Source organism: Zeus faber (assembly GCF_960531495.2).
Source record: "Zeus faber genome assembly, chromosome: 22".
NCBI classification, from domain to species: Eukaryota; Metazoa; Chordata; class Actinopteri; order Zeiformes; family Zeidae; genus Zeus; species Zeus faber.
The window spans coordinates 8,291,928-8,311,836 of NC_137209.1; the positions used below are offsets into that span (position 1 = coordinate 8,291,928).

Sequence of the window (19,909 nt, forward strand, 5' to 3'; positions counted from 1 at the left end):
CATGGAGGTGTTCTTTTCGGTTCACCGCGCTCTTCATGGCAGCTCCAAGAACACGTCCTTCAACGGGCTCGTGGAGAAATGCTCCTTCAGCTGAAAACAAAGACAGACGATTCAATTGCCGGAAATCAAAAAATTAAAACTTAAATACAATTAAATGAAAAAAAAACTCTAAAGGTTCACATTGGAAAGCAGGTCAAAGCGGTAAATGTACCGGTCGAACGTCTGCTTTGGGTCCCGGCTGGATGAAAGCCACCGTAAAAAGGAAAAGGCTCGGATCGGTCCAAAGGTTCTTCCTTGGTACCTAACCCACCTTGCGGTTCACCTTCTTCCTGGTGGCGTCGCTGTCACAGAAGAGGGGCTCGTCCGAGGAGCACAGCATGGAGAGGGTGACCCGCCTCTTGTCCGCGTCTGCGGTAGGAAATCGCCGCGGTGAGACCAGGTCTCGCCTGGGACTTTGGTTATCGTGAATGTCGTCGCACAGTCGAACGTCGTCGCTGAGGCTACGTCACAGCGACGGGTCAATGACGCAATCTTTTTTCTGTGTCCAAATCATTCAAATAAGCTAGATTCGAAGACACAAATAGAATAAAACGATCTCTGTAAAGTGTGCTCACTTTTTAAAGTTTATTCGTTTTGGGCTTAAAAAGTCGAAAAACGTCAGGTGGTGCGACTGTGTTTTAAACAGTGAAACGTAATAGATATATGTAAATAAACAAAATACATATTTTTGACGAAATAAAAAACTATATATGCATGTATCTCAATAAATGTATATTTATATATAACTATATAACTATATATATATATATATATATATACAGTGGGGCAAAAAAGTATTTAGTGAGCCACCAATTATGCAGGTTCTCCCACTTAAAAAGATGAGAGAGGCCTGTTATTTTCATCATAGGTAAACCTCAACTATGAGAGACAAAATGAGAAGAAAGAAAATCCAGAAAATCACATTGTCTGATTTTTAAAGAATTTATTTGCAAATTATGGTGAAATATCGGAGTTGCAAAAGAAATATATACTATTTTTTTTTTTGCTCCCCTTTAAAAAAAAACGTATTTGTCATTCACCCTAAAATAACCTTATGAAAGCGCAAAAAGTAATCTCCAAAACATCGTCATATATCCATACGGAGGTATTCGGTCAAAAATATCGCGATATTTGGCAGAGCAACTTGTAGTGTGTTGAACCCGCCATCGGAAACGTGAAAAGCAACGGCACAACTCCGATATTTCCGGTTCTCAAATCCCTAAACATACATGGATTTTGAAAGGACGTAACTGGGTTAAAAAAAAACCCCTCCCCGGCTCGTACTGGTCTTACCCGTGAAGCGCGTTCCGCGGGTGGCCTCGCTGAACAGAATCCCCGCCAGCGTTTGCACTTCGAACAGGTACTTGGTGCCGGCGTGGAGGCCGCCCACCGTCACGCCCGTGTCGTTCACCTCCAGGTTCCCGCGGTGGCCCCAGAAGGCGGCGTGGTACTTCACCAAGTACCTCGTCGCCCCTGTGTCACGCGGGGGCTCCCACTCCAGAGCGATGTGGCTCCTGTTGGAGCCCTGGAATTGAATCGGGCCCGGTTTGACCGGCTCTAAAAAAACAAAACAAAAAAAAACACAGGTACGGGTGTTGTTTGTACCGTAATAACTGGTCAAAACCCAACTCGCTGACGTAAAAGAGTCAGTAGAATCCTGACAAACCTGATCAAATGTATGACGGTGTAACCTGTAAAGACTGTCCGACTTTATTGTTTTTTTTTAAGGCTTAAACGTTTGCCCCATTGGACTGCATTGACATCGCGTCACGGTAGCAAAACACTCAGCCGGGTTGTAAAATGTTGTAAAATGGGTGGGTGGAAAAAAAACAAACGGCTGAACCCGTCGGCGAAGTGGGAGTTCGATGCCCACGCACGCTATGCAATGGGATTGCTCACTGGTGAAGCAGGAGTCGACGACCACCGTGCTGAACAGGTGTCCGTTGGCGGTGCGGATCTTCACGGTGTAATTTGCCGCGACCTTCAGGGCACTCTGCGTCAGCTTGGTTTTGCTGGTCGTTTCGCGTGTGATGTTTTGGGAGCCGGCCATTTGGAATTCGACGTCGAAGGATTTATAACTGCCCGGCGGGGGGAGCCAGATCGCCGTGATTGTGTCTGTGGTTGTGGACAGAGACAAATTGGAAATGGGGCCGGGAGCTACGGGAAGAGAAGGGAGGGAGGGAAGGGAAGGAAGGGAGGGAAGGAAGAGATTAATAGGGACGGAGGCAGAAACAACCGAATCATGTCACCATGTCTCTCTCTTCTCACCGGTGAAATTGACGACGGTGACCTGGTCTCCCTCCTGGGAGAAGTTCCCCGCGGTGGCCAGCGCCGTCACAGAGATCCACAGTTCGGCCCCGGGGGTCAGGCCCGTCACAGTCTTGCTCTGGAATTTCTGATCCACTTCGGCGTCAAAAAGCACGCTGCCGAAAAGGTGCGTGCGCGCGTGGTTAAAAAACTGGCACGAACCTGAAAGATCGAAGCATCCGCTTTGAGGTGATGGACCTACCGGTTGGAGACGTTCGTGGCGTTCACCCGGTATCCCGAGAGCTTTCCCTCCGGACGCGTCCACCTGAGGAGCAGGGAGTCCTGCATGTTTTCGGACACGGTCAAGTTGGACACCTTGCCGGGCTCTGGGGGAAGACGGGTGAAATTAATCTGTTTTTCAAAAATATAAAAAAAAATAAAAAAAATGCAAGAGGCCCTCTCTTACTCGTCAACGTGGTGACGCTGGCGGCGTTGCCCAATTTGTCTCCGACCGCCGCCATCACGTGGAATGTGTACAGGCCTCCCGGAGTCAAATCCTTGACCTCAGCCCTCGTCGTGTTCCCGTAGATGTTCAGGTCCGGTCGATCCTTGCACGTGACGCGGTAGAAGGCCAGGTTGCCCACCGGCGGCTGCCAGTACAGATGGACGGTTTTGTCGGTTACCGCGTCGACGGTGAGGTTTTGCACCTTTCCCGGCACTGAAACGATGAGATGAAAAAAAGGTCTTATGGATAATTTTAAGTCCAATGTGGTAAAAAGGATGTTTTTTTTATGGGAAAGAGATATTCTACCTTATTCCCCTGTTGCCATTCCTTATAATTATAGATACTCTAGATCACTGTTTCCTAACCTTGTCTCACTTTCCACAGTGAAATAAACCCACTGAGCTGTTAGTCTGGCTGTAACTGATAAATGACTACAGCATTGGAATTGCAATATTGATCTTGCAACACAAGAGCTCATTTCCATTATTTAATGTCTTCAAGTGGAATATGAAACATTTCCCGGGACACTCCTGGTGAGCTCCGGCGGCGCACTCGCATGGTACAGTGGTTTAAAAACACTGCTCAAGAAAACAGTGTCAATCTGGGTTGCCAGTTATACTGGTATAACTGATATCATATTATATGACATTCGTTTTGCTTTTTAGCATTTGCACAATGTTTGTTCCGCATGTGCTGTGAAGGACAATTTTGCTTCCCTTCCCATTTCTTGTTTATTCAAGAATCTACTTTAATTACATACCATTGATAACAGCGTTAATCTGGGTTGCCGGTTATACTGATATGTGACTTTTTTTCCGAATGACTTGATGATGTGTACTGCACTCCTGCCACAGGTGACCGGACAGACTCACTGGTAATGAAGGAGACGTTCTGCGGGTTCAGCTCTCTCCCGCACTTAATCGGGAAAACCCCAACCGAGTAGCCGGTGCCTTCCGTCAGACCGGTGAGGCCGTAGGTCAAGTTCCGCACCATCGTGCTTGAGTGACCTCTGACCTCCAGCCTGTAGTGGCTGACGCCTCCGGGCAAGGACTGCCAGATCACGGTGGCACTCGTGGACGTCACGCTGGCCACCTGGGCCTCAGCTGCGACGTGCTCTGGAGGACGGCGGGGGAAAGGGGACAAAAAAAACACGCACTAGGCCGGTGTCAAGGATTCCAGGACCCTCCCCACGGGCGGGGCCAATAGGCCCCAACGCCATGTTCGGCGTGTGCCACAAGGGGGCGCTGTCTTTCCAAAATGATTTATAATGATTTAACGTGGCTTCAAGTCGAACATTCAGGGGAAGCTACGGAAGAGGGGATAAGCCTCACCTTCATAACAGATGTAGGGCAGCTTCTCCGTGCATTCCTTCTCAAACCAGGCTCCCATGCTGAGCACGGCCACACAGGGGCTTTCTATGGACGCATCATCCTCCGTGGTTCCATTCAAACGCCCGCTGACCCGAGTGTTGGGGGTGCCCCAGAGGGCCGCCTCCATCGTGTTTGCGCTGCGGTTTTCCCGGCAGCCGTCATAGCAGCAGCACTCGCACACGGGGCAGGCGCTGGTCAGGTGGCCCGGGTGGGGCAGGGGCCGTCCCGGGTACCAGTTCTGGAAGGTGAGGGGGTCCCCGTTGGCCCAGCGGGACCAGGGCCTGGCCGAGCGATCAAAGTTCTTGCGGAGACCGATCCAGTAGTCGTGGTCGAGGTTTTGGACGGTCTGGACGTTTTGGGGGGTCAGTGTCACCAGCTCCTTGTAGCAGGCCTGATGGGGTGCTTGGAGGTCAATGCTTGGCAATGCACGTGCAATTCAATTGCGCACGCACGCACGCACGCACGCACGCACGCACGCACGCACGCACACGTCTGGTTTGTCTTTTGCGACGCCGTGTCGTACCTTGCAATGTCGCCTCGCCTCGTCCCAGGTGGAGGCATTGCCGTGACGGAAGTACTGTCGCTCTGGCTCACACCACAACAGTCCTGGACCTGAAAACAGAGACAAGCCCAATAATGTAATACTTAATATATACATCATCCAAAATATTCATATCAATAACAGATTTGAACTATTTATACTATATTTTTATTTATGACTTTACTTGGGCTAATTCAATTGTTATTTGAATAACATGTCTCAAAATGGCTCGCAATTATTATGAATCACTATTATTTCTTTTTCCTATGCCTTTTATCGATGGGGTTTCTAGAAAAATAGAAATACATACAGAACTTGAGATTGGAAGACTTACCCCAAAACAGAAGAATAAGGACTTTATCCATACTGCTCTGGGGTGGTAAGGTTAACAGTATTAAGTGCAAATTTTGTTTTCGTCGCTGGAATCCTGATCTCTCTCTACCAATTCCAGTCCAGTGGGAGCCACTCTCCTGTTCTATAGACGTGTACTCTGCATTTCATTTTGCTCATCAGGGGTAAAACGCGTCTATTATGGTGGGGGCGGGGGAACAGCAGATGACGCATTCGCAAGGTCAACCTGTCATGAATTCGGCTGAACAATGTTCTACTCAACTTGTGGCGACAGAGTTTGTTTAAGATACCGCCTGGTTTTGCATTAGTGGTGTGCACATGCAAAGCGTTAAGAGGAACTGGTGCATTTATTAACCCGAGCTTCGGGGGCAACGCAGGTTGGTCACCTTCCACTCGGATCCATTCAAAACCCAAAATCATCCGCATGCACCGTTTTCCCCCTGCGCCTGTTTCTGCCCACACAGGTGGTTTTCATTATAAAGCATCACACATAAGTACTTTGTATTGTTATGAATACCGACAGTTGGTTGGTTATGAACCAAGTGATTCTATGAACTGTAATAAATCTATAAATAGAAGAGACCTTATAAATCAAAATGTAACATCAAGGCCCTGCATTTGTAAAAGCTATATTTTGAGCACCTGCAGACACTCCAGTACGCTTGTGGATAGTTTCCAGGGAGATAGGTTCAGGTTTCCGATGTTCACATAACTATTGGATTTATTCAGAGCTTTATTGTATATTTCAGCTGTACGTTGCTCCCTGTTCAAATTCAAGATTTTTTTTATTCAAGATTTTTTATTTGTCACATACATATACATACTTCCATACATATATGCAGTGAAATGTAATGTCCCACCAAATCGCTTTCCTTTCAGCGACCACTAGAGTGCATAAATAGACATTAATTCCCCCCCAAATGAACACAAACAACCATTTAGATCCACATTTTATTTTGGTCGTGTGGAAAAGATGAATACAAAAAGGCGAGTCAATACAAAAGTATGTGGAAAAAAAACAAAAACAAATCCTCATTGTGGCAAAAATAAGCTATGAAGAAAGAACTAAAATACAATTTAAAAAAAAGTTTATTTTGCAAATGAAGTTCATGGCAGTGAAAATAAAATAAAAGTAGTTTCTTTAGGTCATGCTGGGTCTAGGGCAGGTCGTTTGTTTTAACACAATACATCGTAGCACCGTTCAGTCCGTTGCATCATACCATGGTTCAAATTAACCATCATTATTTTTTAGGGATGAGGGAGGGGTCATAACAGAAAATTAATAATTGATTTTAAAAATAAAAATAAAAAAAAGGGGGGGGGAGTTAAGATCCGCTTGCAAACCAAGAAACATCCGCAACGACAATTGTAACACTGCTTGAAGGACGCAGGTTTGAGGCCTTGCACGGTCAAAATACAGATCATAGTAAAAACTGGCAAGATACATGATTTGGAATGCCATTTAATGGTATAATCAGCGCTGCTCAATGCTGCTGACAATTGACCTTCAATGCAGACACACTCACCGATGTAACGGTTAAGAGGTCAGATCCAATGGTTTTCAGACAGACGCAGACAAGCAGGAGGGAAACATCCATTGACATGAAACATTAAACCCGTTCTGTTTTTTTTTCCCCTTTTCCTCCAAAGGGAACAAGTCACATGTCGCTGTCACTTTTGTCACTCTGCATGCGCCGCTTGCCCCTGGACGGCCCCACGGCCACTTCCTGTTTCCCCTTGTCTTTGCACCTACGCCGCAGGGGAAAAACAGCAATCAAAAAAAATTAAAAGATGGCTTTGGCAGTGGGAGAGAGGAATTTACCGTCATTCATTACTTGACCAGTCAGTAGGGGTGAAACTATAATCTATTGTCAGTTGTTTTTTTTTTTATTGTAGTAATTCCATATTCTAGAATGTGAAAGTTATGTTTTGGGCCGCTGCGCAAACATGACATTTCAAGACGTCTGTTTGGGGTTCCGATAACTATTGAGGAATGACCCTCAACCTCACACCATGTTCTACCATCATTTTGTGGTGTAAAATAATTGCATGGAATTATGGAATAAATAATAAGATTATGAATTACTTCTCTTTGTCCAGCAGCTCCAGGCCGTCGTAGATTTTTTTCAGGATCTCGTATCTCTCACGCCCACGGACCTGAGGAGAAACTTGCGTCAAACTGAAACAGACTCCGAGGACCGATTTTAGGTTTGTCGTCCCGTCACAATTGTGGCAAAAGTTGTACACACACACACACACACACACACACACACACACACACACACACACACACACACACACACACACACACACACACACACACACACACACACACACACACACACACACACACACACACACACAGAGAGAAAGAGCGTGAACTCACGTGCAACACAAACGTCTCCTTGTCCTCCTCCTCGCCACAAGAGGCCTTGGCTTTTTTGGAAACCGATGCGTCAGGGACAGGCGGATTCTCTGGGGAAGCAATGAAAAGACATTAGCTCGAGCGAGGGGTTCTCTGTGGCTGCCGTCACTATCTGGCAACAAGGAAAATGCAAAACAATGAACAATCCTTCCAGCGACCACTAGGTGGGCCACTGAGCGCAGTTTGGAGTTCCCTGTGCGAGGGAACAGAACGCTGCTCTGGTGTTGACGGAGTGATCTATGATAAAGGAAAGTCATCGCTGAGTAAACAACTATCAACCTGGAGATGTTAACTGGGACAGGTGGATTTCAAACTGTCAGAGACGGGACAACCAGTGACTCATTTAATCTTACACAACTCATTAATAGCTCAACGTGTCCGAATGTCAAATACCCAGAAAAACCCTCTTCTTGACTTATTTTTAAACAAAGGCTCCTCGTAAATATTAGGACATTGGTATCTTTGCAAACGATACGGGCGACCATTGTGTTATAGCGACATTCAGACAAGCTCCCCAAATCAAGGCCACAAGTTGTTCTTAAACAAGATTCTTAAGCACTTCTGTGAGCAAGCTTTCCTTCATGATTTTTGGGACTTTGACTGGAACGAGATCGCTCTCATTGATGGCGTAGAACTGGTTTGGAAATTCTTGTGTGACACTTTTACTCATATGAATAAACATGCTCCCGTCCGCAGATTTTGAGCAAAAAGACAATCCCTGGTTTTCCCCCCTCAGCTGTCCATTCTGGTCAAAGAAAGGGAAGCCGTCCGGGTCAAGTGCATCACTGAACATTTTGTTTCTTCGGGTTATTTTTTGATTTGAGTCTTTACATCCAGATCCAAAAGAGCCTCATGAGCAGAGGGTTCACTCTTCACCAACCCCAATTAATTCTATGGCTTAACCATTCATTTTCCCCTCCTCTTGATGTGATGAAGGTCCATACGGAAATATGCCAGTGTTCTGCCTTTACCGAAAGGAGGGGACCCATCCGTCATTCATAACTACAGGCCGGTCGCTAAATGATGTGTTTTAATCCTTGAAAAGTTTGTTAGTAAACAACTTAAAAGACACAAATTATATTATATCACAACAGTCAGGCTTCAGAAAAGAACACAGCACAATAAGCGCAGCTATTGAAGTGGTGAATGACATTGAGGCACTGGACTGCGGGCATCTGGGCTTGGCTGGTTTTCAAATTACTTCTCAGCTAGAACACTATGATCGTTTTAGCACCGCGGGAACTTTTCATAGCGCTAAGCCCTTTCGGAGGAACCCTCCCTTTTCTTTGTGTCCGCACTGCAGGAACCATGGTAGTTGTTAGAAAGCTGCGTTTGACTGACTTTCTTAGCTCCCACTTCAGCACTTTACGTGCTTGTCCCTGCAATATTACTGCTTTCATTCGCAAAACAGCTGCACCGGAATTTTCCCTGAAATGTTACTAGGTCTTGAGGTGGTAAATTGGCGGTACAGATTTCCCTGAATATCGATCCCATTCATGCATGACCGCATGCAGCAAATGTTTCTGAACATTTGAGGGATAGAATGCATGTGTGAAAGGGGATTTGTACCTCACTGTACTCTGTAGTGTACCATCTGTAGTGGCTATCTCTATGTCCGCTACCTTCACATTGATTGGCTTTTATATATATGAATCTCTCCTTGGGCTGCTTCCTCCTCATCGCTGTACATACAATACATGTAAACAACAACTTTTAAATACACTGCCCCCTTCTTCCTGGAATAATGTACAGAATGACCTGAAATTGTCAAAACGGATTACTATGGGGGAATTTAAGTCAGTTTTAATGGTTTGTGAAAATAATACTCCTTTACCTGAGACTTTGACACAGACAGAGTCTCTTCAGCATCAGTGAACTAAATATAAAGCTGAATTACCCAACAGCGAAAGTAAGAAGCGCCAAGTACTTGTTTCGAAAAGGTATATTTTTAAATCCATTTATTACTATTATTATTAATTCAGCATTTAAACAATACTCAGCCTTAAGGTGGGACACAGTGGGCTACTTACTCCTTTTTTTGGTGGATTTTGTGCCGCCCTGAGCCTTAGAGGCCTCCTCAGTCTTGCGGTCACGTCCTGGGCAGGCGCAGACTCGCACCTCAAAACAGCGGCGGCCAAGGACCTGACACCTAGCGAAGCGGGGTAGAGCTCTGGTCAGTAGGACCTGGGATTTCTAGATCTTGTGTCAATCCAAATAAAATCATCAATAACAAATAAGACTTAAGTTCACTCAGTTTTAGGGCTACACCCTACTCAGAATTTTGGCAGTGGAATGGGATTCAGCTGTTCAATGGGAATATTTGACTATTCGGCGGCGGGGGAGCACGGAGGAAGGGGTTTCGAGGTATTGCTCAGGCCTAGGGTTGGGTACCGAGACCCTGAATTAAAGGCCCCGCGGCTTATTCAAGACCGTATATCAATAAGCTCCAAAGTTACTGGTACTATGAACGGGACTGGAGAAACAAAAAAAATTTATTTTCCATTTAGGCTATAGACTAGACACTTTATAATTCTTATAATTCTAATATATATTATTTATAATAAGATATTGGTCTAAGAAGCATTTTGGCTATTATCAGAAGAGACATCTCTCCTCCCCCTCTCTCTATCACTGGAGATATGCATGAGGGGGGCGGGGCCGGCTCCCTCTGCTTGGCTCTCACACACGTACAAGGAAACCCTGCTCTGAGTGAGGAGTGACACTGGCACGACGAACGCAGACTGCACCCGATCGCCCCCTCTCCATGCGTAATGCACAGAAAATAAAGCAGTGTTAATTCTGCTCTTCGTGTATTTAAGTTTCTCTCTTAAAATGTAAATAAAAAGAACTGTGTTCGCATTTGTGTCCAGAAGCGGACGATTCACACATATAAATTATATTTTAATCTTTATGTTATCCCTGTGCAGTTTGTAAGCCTCTATCTGTTTTATCCTGTTATTGTAATGCACACGGACTAAAAACACTAAAACGACTACTTGACTTGATGAATCCCAGTCGACTGACGGGTTTCCAACTAATGATTTGACTCGTCAACTTTCAGGGGGCAGCCCTAATAAATTTCTGTTAAACATACCATTCAAAATATGTGATCGCTATAGATCAAAGCATCCCTAATACCCTTTGATTCACGCTGAAACAAAACAAAGAAAAAATAAAGGAGACTCACTCGGGCGTCTCCAGGGTGAGGATCGTGAGGATGGGGCGACGGTTCATGCCGCCCATGCAGGAGCTGTTGCACATGAAGTTCAGCAAAACCGTGGTGATCTCAGAGCCGAGCTGACACAGGAAGCGTACGACGACGTGAGTGACATCAAACCGAGATGAGGCCAAAATACATACAAACCCATTCAAGTACATCAGTAGTCTTTGTGCGAGTGTGTGTGTACTAGTGGGCTCCTACCTGTGGGGGCTCGTAAGGCACGATCACACTCTGCCTTTTAGTGTTGATGTCCTCCATGTACTGGGCCAGCTGGCTGCCCTCCACCCGGATCAGGTGGCTGCGGTGGTCCACCACTGAGACGGACGGGGAAAAGGTGAGACGGAACAAGGACTGACGGACTGAACTGGGTGATTTAGAAAGCAAAAATATATATAAAAACATTGAAATTGCTTTCCGTAACAACAAAAAAATGTAGGTGGACCAGAGAGCAAAAAAATAAATAAATAAAAGTCCTGCCTCGTTTTCACTCCAGCCACGGTCACATCAGGTTGATTTCACAGACCGTAGTATCGATAAGCTCCAACGTTACCGGTATTTGAGATATTAAGAAAATTCTATTTAGGCTATGAGTCTCTCTCTCCCTCCCTTCCTCCCTCTCCCTCTCCAAGTGGACGATCCACACATAAAAATATTTGATTCCCCTAATTTATAATGCCTCATTAAAATGTTTTCCCTGTGCATTTTGTAAGCTTCTATGTGTTTTATCCTGTTATTGTTACGCAAACTGACTAACAAAAACAAAACACGACTGCTCGACTTGAGTTGACTCGTCGACTTCAAAGGGCAGCCCTAATAGATCCCCTATTTCCCCATGTCTCCCAATACAAAAAAATAATGCACGTTTTGATGGGATTTATTTTGAGGCGCACGGCACCTGAGGGGAGTCGAGGTAAATAAAAGCCCGGGTCACTATTTGAGGAAATATGGGTTCTGTCAATAAATGGCACTGTGTAAGAGTTTGATTTCACTATTTCTCATCTTTAAAGCAAAGCCTCTTCCCCTTGCTGTTGAGTTTGTGCTTCTTTCACCACCAAGTTGTCTGGGACATGTTCTCTGTGGCTTTTACGTCTTTTGTCCTCACATCTTTTTAAAGTTTACATCCTGCTTCACTTTCTACCACTGAGTTTAACACACCTAAAAGTACCTTTGATCACACACACACACAGACACACACACACACTATTCCGTTTGGCAATCAAATCATAACTCCAAACATAAATAAAGCTGTCCTCAGAAATAAAAATAATATTTCAATCATAAATAAGTAAGAGCCTTACCGTCCTCGTTGTGGTGGTGGGGACAGCGGCGGACCACGTCGGCCACATGCTCGGACTTCTTGTAGACAGCCGTGGCCCTGAGCACCGTGCCCTGCGGCGGCTCCTTGGCGACCAGCACCTCCACCGGGCAGGTCTTGGCCAGCTGGCAGTACAGCTTGTTCAGGGCGAGCGAGTACTACCACAGAAAGGAGAAAACAAGGACGTCCAGGTCCAAATGTTGTTTTTGCTCGGGGAGAAAGAAGTAGACCGCCTTTAGTTCGACCTTTCAAGAGTCCTTATCAACGTGATCGGATGCATTAAAAAAACAAAACAAAAAAAACAAACATTACAACAAAGACAACAACCCAACCAAACAAAACCTGAAACTCAACCACACCTGGCAAAAGATCATTTTTAACCCCATCCTGACTGGTAGAACCTGGCAGATAAACATGCCCCGTCATGTTGAAACAGCACTCTGCAGCCCAGAGACACGCGTCACTGGGGGGGGGGGGGGGGGGGCGGTGGTTTGAGCGCTGGGACACCCTCACCAAAATACAATGCGGCCAATGGAGAGCCGCCGACGGATGAGTCACCGTGGAAACCTATCTGCAATTGGCTGTCGAGACACAGTGACTGATATTTCAACCTTAAACTTTTGACCAAATAGTCACAAATGAATGAGATTCCGCTGATAGAATGGATAGAATTTAGCGTGCCACCAAGGTAAGGGGTTACTTTCTTGTTCAAATAACAAGGTTTTCCCTACATGCTCATTTGTTTAAAATAATTTCGGGCCAAGGAAAATTCATAAGAAAAGAGAATTGAGTGGAAATTCGTCAATAGAAGGCTTTCATTTATTGAAGACTTGAGGAAATTAAATTATAAATGGAGTTTTACAGAAAATTGTACAATTTAAATTGTTAGTGATTTTTTTTTTTTTTTAATAAAATATAATTGGTCACAATCATAACGGATTCAGAGTGGTACACTTCGGGCGGGAGGAATTTATTTTGTTAAGCTAAGGAGCTCCAGCAGCGACTTTAAGAATATGCACCGTTGCCGTTCTACAGGATGAGATGAAAATTGGGCTGAATATTCCTTAAAAAAATTATTTATTTTAAATACTACTACTACGCAACATCTAAAATAATGTATTGCAGCGATGGCAGCCAGGATCACTTGATTGTCAAACGAATAATTGTGTTTAACAATGAATTTGTCTTTTCTGGTTTATTTTATGTCACTATCATAGCTTAAGTCTATCACAGTCTAATTATACACATCCATCTATTGGCATTGAAAAGCAGAACATCTAAAATTTGGGTAGACCGCTAATGTGCCTCAACCCAATGGATTGAAATGCACCCGATGCAAACTTTCTATGTTGCCCTCAACTTCCCCTCGAAGCCCCGAGCATCCCATCTTTTCCAGGACAGCATCACTTACAGTGGAGGTGACCGACTTGGCCGTGCCAGAGTTCTGGAATCTGAGCTGAAAGCCGAACTCTCCCGAGTAGTCGCTTGTGGTGGGAACCATGGAGGCCGGGGGGTTCAAGCCGTCGGTGGACGGCGCAGCGGGAGCCAACCCAAACAGGTGTTCATCGAAACCCCCTTGGAGCGTGGCATCGGTCAACTGGGGGAGGGGGAGACACATTTGAGCCAAAATATGGAACTAGAGCAGAAGCAGTAAAGGTTGTTTAATCACAGTAGCAGTCTGACAAATTTGTTTTCCACATTCATGGCATTACCCAGGCGTCGTTTCCCGCCGGAATATCCGATATCGACGGTGTCAAGCTGGAGCAGAGCGGCAAAAACACAAGATTAGTTAAAACACGATCTCAACAGAAAATGAGTCAAGGCTTGAAATGAATAGTCTTCCAGACTTACACACTATCCCACAGGACCTGAAAAGTGTCCTGGCTCAGAGGAAGACTTTCTAATTTGACGACGCTAAACTCGTCCATGGCTCCTGGTACCTGTAAGCAAGAGGATGCTTTAGATTACTTACACTGACGTGTGATAGTACAAAAAAAATCAGGACAAACTAAAGAGTCTTTATTTTCTTAACCAAAAGGAACATTTTACTATTGTGGCATGGCTTAGATTGTGGGAGCAAAGTTATCGAAGGAAAAACAGTAAAAGATCAGGAATAGCTTTTAATTAGCCATGAATAAAATAAACAACAGAACTTAAAGAGAGGCAGTGCAGGCTATAACCACAATAGTGGAAAAATCATCAAGGGGATCTATGTGCATTGATAATCATAAGGCAGGACACAACCTGGCAATAAAAAACTGGTTTGGGCGCTATTGACATGATCACAATACGTTTTTACGAATACTTAGTATCGATAATTTGACGATATTTTGGGGGTGACTACTAGTGCTTCCATGAGATATTTACACGCGCAAAACATTTTATTTCATTCAATCATCCGCAGAGCCCTTATCGCACTCACTTGGGCAGATTATAGTGGCAGAACATGAACAAAAAAATGGGCAATTAAGTCGTTACTCGCGATTATTTGCTTGACAGTTAATAGTCGACTAAAACGTCAGGATCGGGACTGAACTAATTCGTCATGTGGATACTCGGCCCAATTCGGTAGAGCCATGACAAACTTTAAAACATTTGGTTCTGGCGCGATATTACGATAAGCGCAATCGGGGAGTGACGTCTAATCTCAGATCGGCCGAAACCACATTCTACACACAGGAAACGGGAGCTCGATTAAAGTAGGCCACAGGCCCGGAGACCAGAAAACATCTTACACAAGTTAGGAGTCGAATTTCCACACTACACTAAATAGCTTCACTTCATACTAGAAGGTATATTCTGCTTTTTTTTTTAAGTTTTAAGGCGATATATAATCGATTAAATATAGATTATTCCCGCTTATAGATAAAACACCATTGACCGCCACTTCCAGTAGGCCCAGGCGCCACCGATCGATTTCTCCAACTTCCGCTGCTAAATCGATATCCAAACCTCGACCACCAAGTCCTGAAATCGATAACAATCTCCGCTAACGCCGCTCGTTTGAGTCCCATTCGACAAACCCTCGCCGTTCTGCGCGGCTGCTAATGCTAACGCTAGCACCTGCCTCGAGCCCACTTAACGCTCAACTTTTATTTATTTTTATTTTTGGAATTATCATTTCGTCCTGTCCCACGAAGGCGCCCGCGCAGGACGGCGTTACTGGAGGCACCCAACACGCTACCTCGTCCGCATGCAAAAACTGCGTCGACTTGCAGGCGAGCCGGCCGCGACGGGACGGGGAGCCCAAATATTTTGATTTTTTTGAAACGCAGCGCACGCCGCACGCAGGGGACGCCTCCGGCCGAGGCGGTGGGGCGGGGGCGGGGGCGGGGGCGGGGGCGGGGGCGGGGGCGGGGGCGGGGGCGGGGGCGGGGGCGGGGGCGGGGGCGGGGGGCCGCTGGTTGGGAGGCGAGGCGAGGGAGGGCGGCGTTCGAGGTTCGCTCGGAGATCACAGGCCTACATCCGAAATGCGGTCTTATTCGTCCCAGGTGTTTTAGTCATTTTCCCCCCACATCCATGCATTGTAGCAGCGCAAGCTGCCAAGTTGGATAAATTAAATGCTTAAAAAAAAAAAAAAAAAAAAAAGAAACAACATATGTACCGAATAGACAAACATGCTCTATTGCACCAGACACATATAAAGTGCAAACAATTCTAGAGGGCTAAGAGACAATAAGGATGCATGTATTGACCGGGCCTAAACATAACAATTGATAAAGCGGGCGTTGCTGCACATTTTCAATAACTGGACAACACTCTAATAAGAGTATTAAAACCGACTGTGCGAGGAACAAATTGGAATTTAACGGATCGTTTATGGTAAATGAGGAAAGCGAAGAAGAGCAATGGAAATCAGTCACAGCAGAGCCGTTTTGGATTAGATTCAATGAGGAAAAGATCACATTGGATTATATTCGATTACATCGCCTTACATTTTATTGGATTACATGAGATCGATTTTACATGATTTGAATACATACGGGTATTTATAGCCAGTGTTGGGTAAGTTACTTTTATAATGTCATTTATTTCATATGACTTGACCCTGTCATTCGAAAGTAATCCATTACTTTACAACATTACTTTCTGTGTAAGGCAATAAATTACTTTACAATATTACTTTCTGTGTAAGGCAATAAGTTACTCATCACACTACTTTTAAGTTACTCACCAAAATAACAATAACAAAACGGATGTTGTTGTTTTTTTTTTTTACAGGCGGGAACGCTGGGAGTAAAAACAAGCAAATGAAGTGTGTCCTCGACATTTACCAAAACGCCATCGGCACACAAAAGTCAGAAAGCAGCTCGGGTTCGGCTCGGTCGTCGCCCCCTCACCTTCTGGCGCGGCGCGGTAGCAGACGGACGGACGTTGTAACGATCCACGATCCGTCCAAGAGTCATTTCAGCGCGACGCTCCTCCGTGCGGATAACGTCAACATTTCCGTAAAGCAGTCCTGCCGCTGGTTTGCGACATAGCTTTAGGGGCGGGACCGCATGTGCGGCTGTCCTATCACCAGATCACCTGGTGTGTTTGTCATGACGGGCAGCAGATATACCCAATGAGAGCATGAGTTCTCCCATCCCGGATATCAACTCAAAATGATCAGAGGACAAAACGCAATATGAATAATAGATAACGCGGCCAGTGACATGGTAACTCGAATGATATTACCCACATTGTATTAGTAACTCGTAATATTTCTGTGTTACTGCTAAAAAGTAATTAATTACTGTAACGTAGTTCCCCCAAAGTGCTTACATGTGGTATTAAAGATTGTTCTTCTTCTTAATAGCGGAGAAATAGCATAACCACCGCAGCAATATTTTATGACATCAACAATAGATAAAACTGCAGGAAGCCATGACAGGGAAACGATCCAGGTTAGTTACATCAATTGCACCAATGTGAAAACAAACAAAAACAGTGGAAGTAAACGATAACTTGCCACTACGTAACGAAAACTCCATTAACCAAATAGGTTAAGTTGCTCAAATTCTTGCAAAATTCGCGGCTACACCGCTGACTGTTTACTGGCTGCTTGCAAAAACATGGTATACTTACGAACGAAAAGACGTCCCCATTGGGAAATTCTTCACGGGATGTTTGCAGGCTAAAATTTCAAAAAGTTCTTTGGGTTTTCTTGGGAATCTTGATGGGAGTGATACTGTGCAAAAAGCTCGCAACGGTATCATCGTCGCAATCATTCGTGGCCGGACTTGGCATTTCGTCTGACTAGTGATTTGTCATGACCATGAAGGTCCAAACCTGGGCCAGTAAAAACTCCTGCTGTGCTTTCTTCCACTGCCACACTGCCTGTCGTTCTCGTCGGCACCGCTTTAGTTGTGTCTGTCTCTCTGTCCTTTGTCTTCTTCAATACTGTGGGACTTATTGTGCCAGCCAGCTGCAGGTGCAGTGTTTCCCCTTCTTATTGTTGGTTCCAAGTGCTGTCTGTGGCTCCCTGTGGGTGTCACTTTTGGTGTGGATGTCTTCCCATCTTGGTGTTGGAGCTCTGTTGTCCTAGCTTTAATGCTTTTCTGCGCTCTTTGACAACAGTCTTTCGAGCTCGTATTCTGTCTGTAGAGTCTGGTTGACCCTCTGTTGTCTGTTGGATGGAGGTTGGGGCACTTCTATATGTGGGGGACATGACGATCCGGACTGGGTCCATCTTTCTGCTGTTGGTGTCTTGTTTGTTTCATGACCCTGGGGGTTACGTATCCCTCTGATCTGTTACCCCATAGCGTTCTTGCGAAGTCTCCCTGTTACTTGCCTGTCATTTCTCGTCTGCTGTCCTGGCTAAGGCCTAGTGGGTACTGTCCTATTCTAAATCGTTTTTTATCATGCGGGTAAGGTGGTGGATCGTTCGGATAAGGGGGAGCTCCTTATTGGCTCCGGGCTCCTTATTATCCTCCATCATTATCTTATGTATGAACCAACCTAACACTTCACCTTCTTTCACCCCTTTCCCTGTCCTCTTGTCACCCGTGTCTTTGGTTTTGTGTTGTTTAATGTTACCCTCCATCTTGTTACACCATGCCATGTTAAAAGTGCCCTCTTTTGGCAACTGTGAGTTTCTGTCATGCCATTTTTTCATGCAGTTTCTGCCAACCCCCTTTTCTCCTCCATTTGGTCGGCCCCCATATAGCCTTGTCGTTCACTGCTTGCTAGAGACCGGGGTATTTCTGGTTCCTCGTCTAGTTCACTTGTTCTAATTAATACAATTATTTCCCCTGCGGTGACTCCTGCTTTGAATTTATTCCCTCCCTTGGGGTTGTATTCTATCCTTACTGACCTGTCTCCTTCGGGGTGTCTGACTGTGTGCCCACTTGCCTGTCTCCCACCTGACTCGTCTGGGACTGACGGTAATACTCAGCCGTGGATTTGGAGTCTGTCAGTCATGGCCCTCTATAGTAAACCCCTCTGGTACCCTAAATATTGGGTCTAATGGGATGTGCCTGCCGCACTCGGATTGTTGCACAACTGTTCTTGTACTTGTGCCAGCATTCTCGGGGTCTACAAGTTACGTAACGCTTGTTCCCAGGGAACGTTTTGGAAATCCTCCTTTACGTGGGATAAGTTAACAAATTTGGTAATTACCGAAAGTTTTACATTCGTCAGCTGTGCGTCCGGCCAGTGCTCCGCTCCCTTCTCGTCTCTGTATGTTTGTTCTAGCAAAAAGTGGGTGCGTATACCCTGCGTCTCTGGGTTCCCCTCCAGCTATAGTGTTCTAGTGTAAAGACTTTCCTGACTTTCCAGACTGTCCTCACTAAAATGTTCTTCGTCCATTAATATCGTTTATCTTTCAGTTTGTAAGTTGGACAGCCACTCTGATTTAGGAATGATCTCACATATGCAGACCTTTTATTGATAATTTTCCAAACTATCTAGGGTTGTTCTAATTATCTTTGTGTGTTCCTCCTGATACGCCACCCTCTCCAGGTGGTTAATATATAGTCTTTTAGCTCACAGACAACTTATTTTACTGTTATAATAGCAATATTTCAAAGCACTTATATACACTTTTCTTGGCCAAATGTCGCTGCCCTCAGGCTCTCTAGCGACGCGTGCGATTGCCTATCCCTTAGGACATTCTTAAACTCAATCAACTCCCTGTCCATTCAGTTCTCTCCTTCACTTGGGAATTGCAGCATATGGCTACAACAACACAGGACAAAGAGCGGTATCCACAGTAGTTGTGCCGGCTTAAGTTCTTCTAGAACTTTATCTTCTATCCGTCTGGCTTTCTCTCTAGATGCACTTCCTCAACACCAGAAAGACGTATGTAATTACTTTGTGACGACCCCCCGGACAAGCTGTACGTTTACCCAAATCTGGGTTCAGTAATTATAACATACAGGCCGTTGACTCTTACTAGACCTGGGAATCTTATACTTGATTACAAACTCCTGTACACCACTCTATTTCTAATAAACACAATATGTTCGCCAATAGATGTCATCGAATACACAAATAACTTTTTCTCTCAGTGCTGTAACTGCGACTAATATGCCAGGGATGTGCTTTTTTTTGCACGTTTTCCCCATGGTTCTTCTGTGTGTTTGGCGGCTGTTAGTGTTAGGCAAACCAATCTTCCAGCATACTCAAGACAAACGGGACGTCAACCGATTATATCAACATTCAACAGAGGATCACTCATACTTTTTTTAATAACACACATGCACATAGATGATTCGCATCAGCCTCTGTTTTAGTTCCTTTTTCTGATTCAATTTATAATCACAGTAATCTTTAAGCTACGTCAATATTCTAGGTTCATTGGAGAAGAGACTTTTCCGATACCTGCAACCTGAGTGGAGTCCTGTACTCGGATACACACCGAATTTGCAGAAGAAAAAGGGCTCTGCCTACCTTTGAATTTTGGTGGCCAGTTGT

General features: G+C 45.0%; 1 protein-coding gene across 1 annotated transcript; it reads right to left on the reverse strand.

Moving 5' to 3' along the window:
- Positions 1 to 6,124: 6,124 nt before the first annotated feature.
- Positions 6,125 to 15,272, reverse strand: tp53 (tumor protein p53). Its single transcript, XM_080023359.1, has 11 exons — positions 15,198 to 15,272; positions 13,865 to 13,953; positions 13,726 to 13,771; positions 13,425 to 13,610; positions 11,997 to 12,171; positions 10,900 to 11,012; positions 10,666 to 10,775; positions 9,509 to 9,627; positions 7,440 to 7,528; positions 7,140 to 7,210; positions 6,125 to 6,802 (listed from the first exon to the last, which is right to left on the reverse strand). The coding sequence occupies exons 2-11, from the start codon at positions 13,939 to 13,941 to the stop codon at positions 6,712 to 6,714; spliced, it is 1,077 nt and encodes a 358-aa protein (XP_079879485.1). The 5' UTR covers positions 13,942 to 13,953; positions 15,198 to 15,272; the 3' UTR covers positions 6,125 to 6,711.
- Between the last annotated feature and the right edge of the window lie 4,637 nt (positions 15,273 to 19,909).

Bases quoted from the DNA above. Each gene is read 5' to 3' on its own strand.
- tp53 (XM_080023359.1), bottom strand. From the start codon at position 13,941: ATGGACGAGTTTAGCGTCGTCAAATTAGAAAGTCTTCCTCTGAGCCAG. The intron at 13,611-13,725 runs GTAATGCCATGA...CCCCTCCCCCAG, and splicing joins CGGCGGGAAACGACGCCTGG to TTGACCGATGCCACGCTCCA. The intron at 10,776-10,899 runs GTAGGAGCCCAC...TTCCTGTGTCAG, and splicing joins TGCCTTACGAGCCCCCACAG to CTCGGCTCTGAGATCACCAC.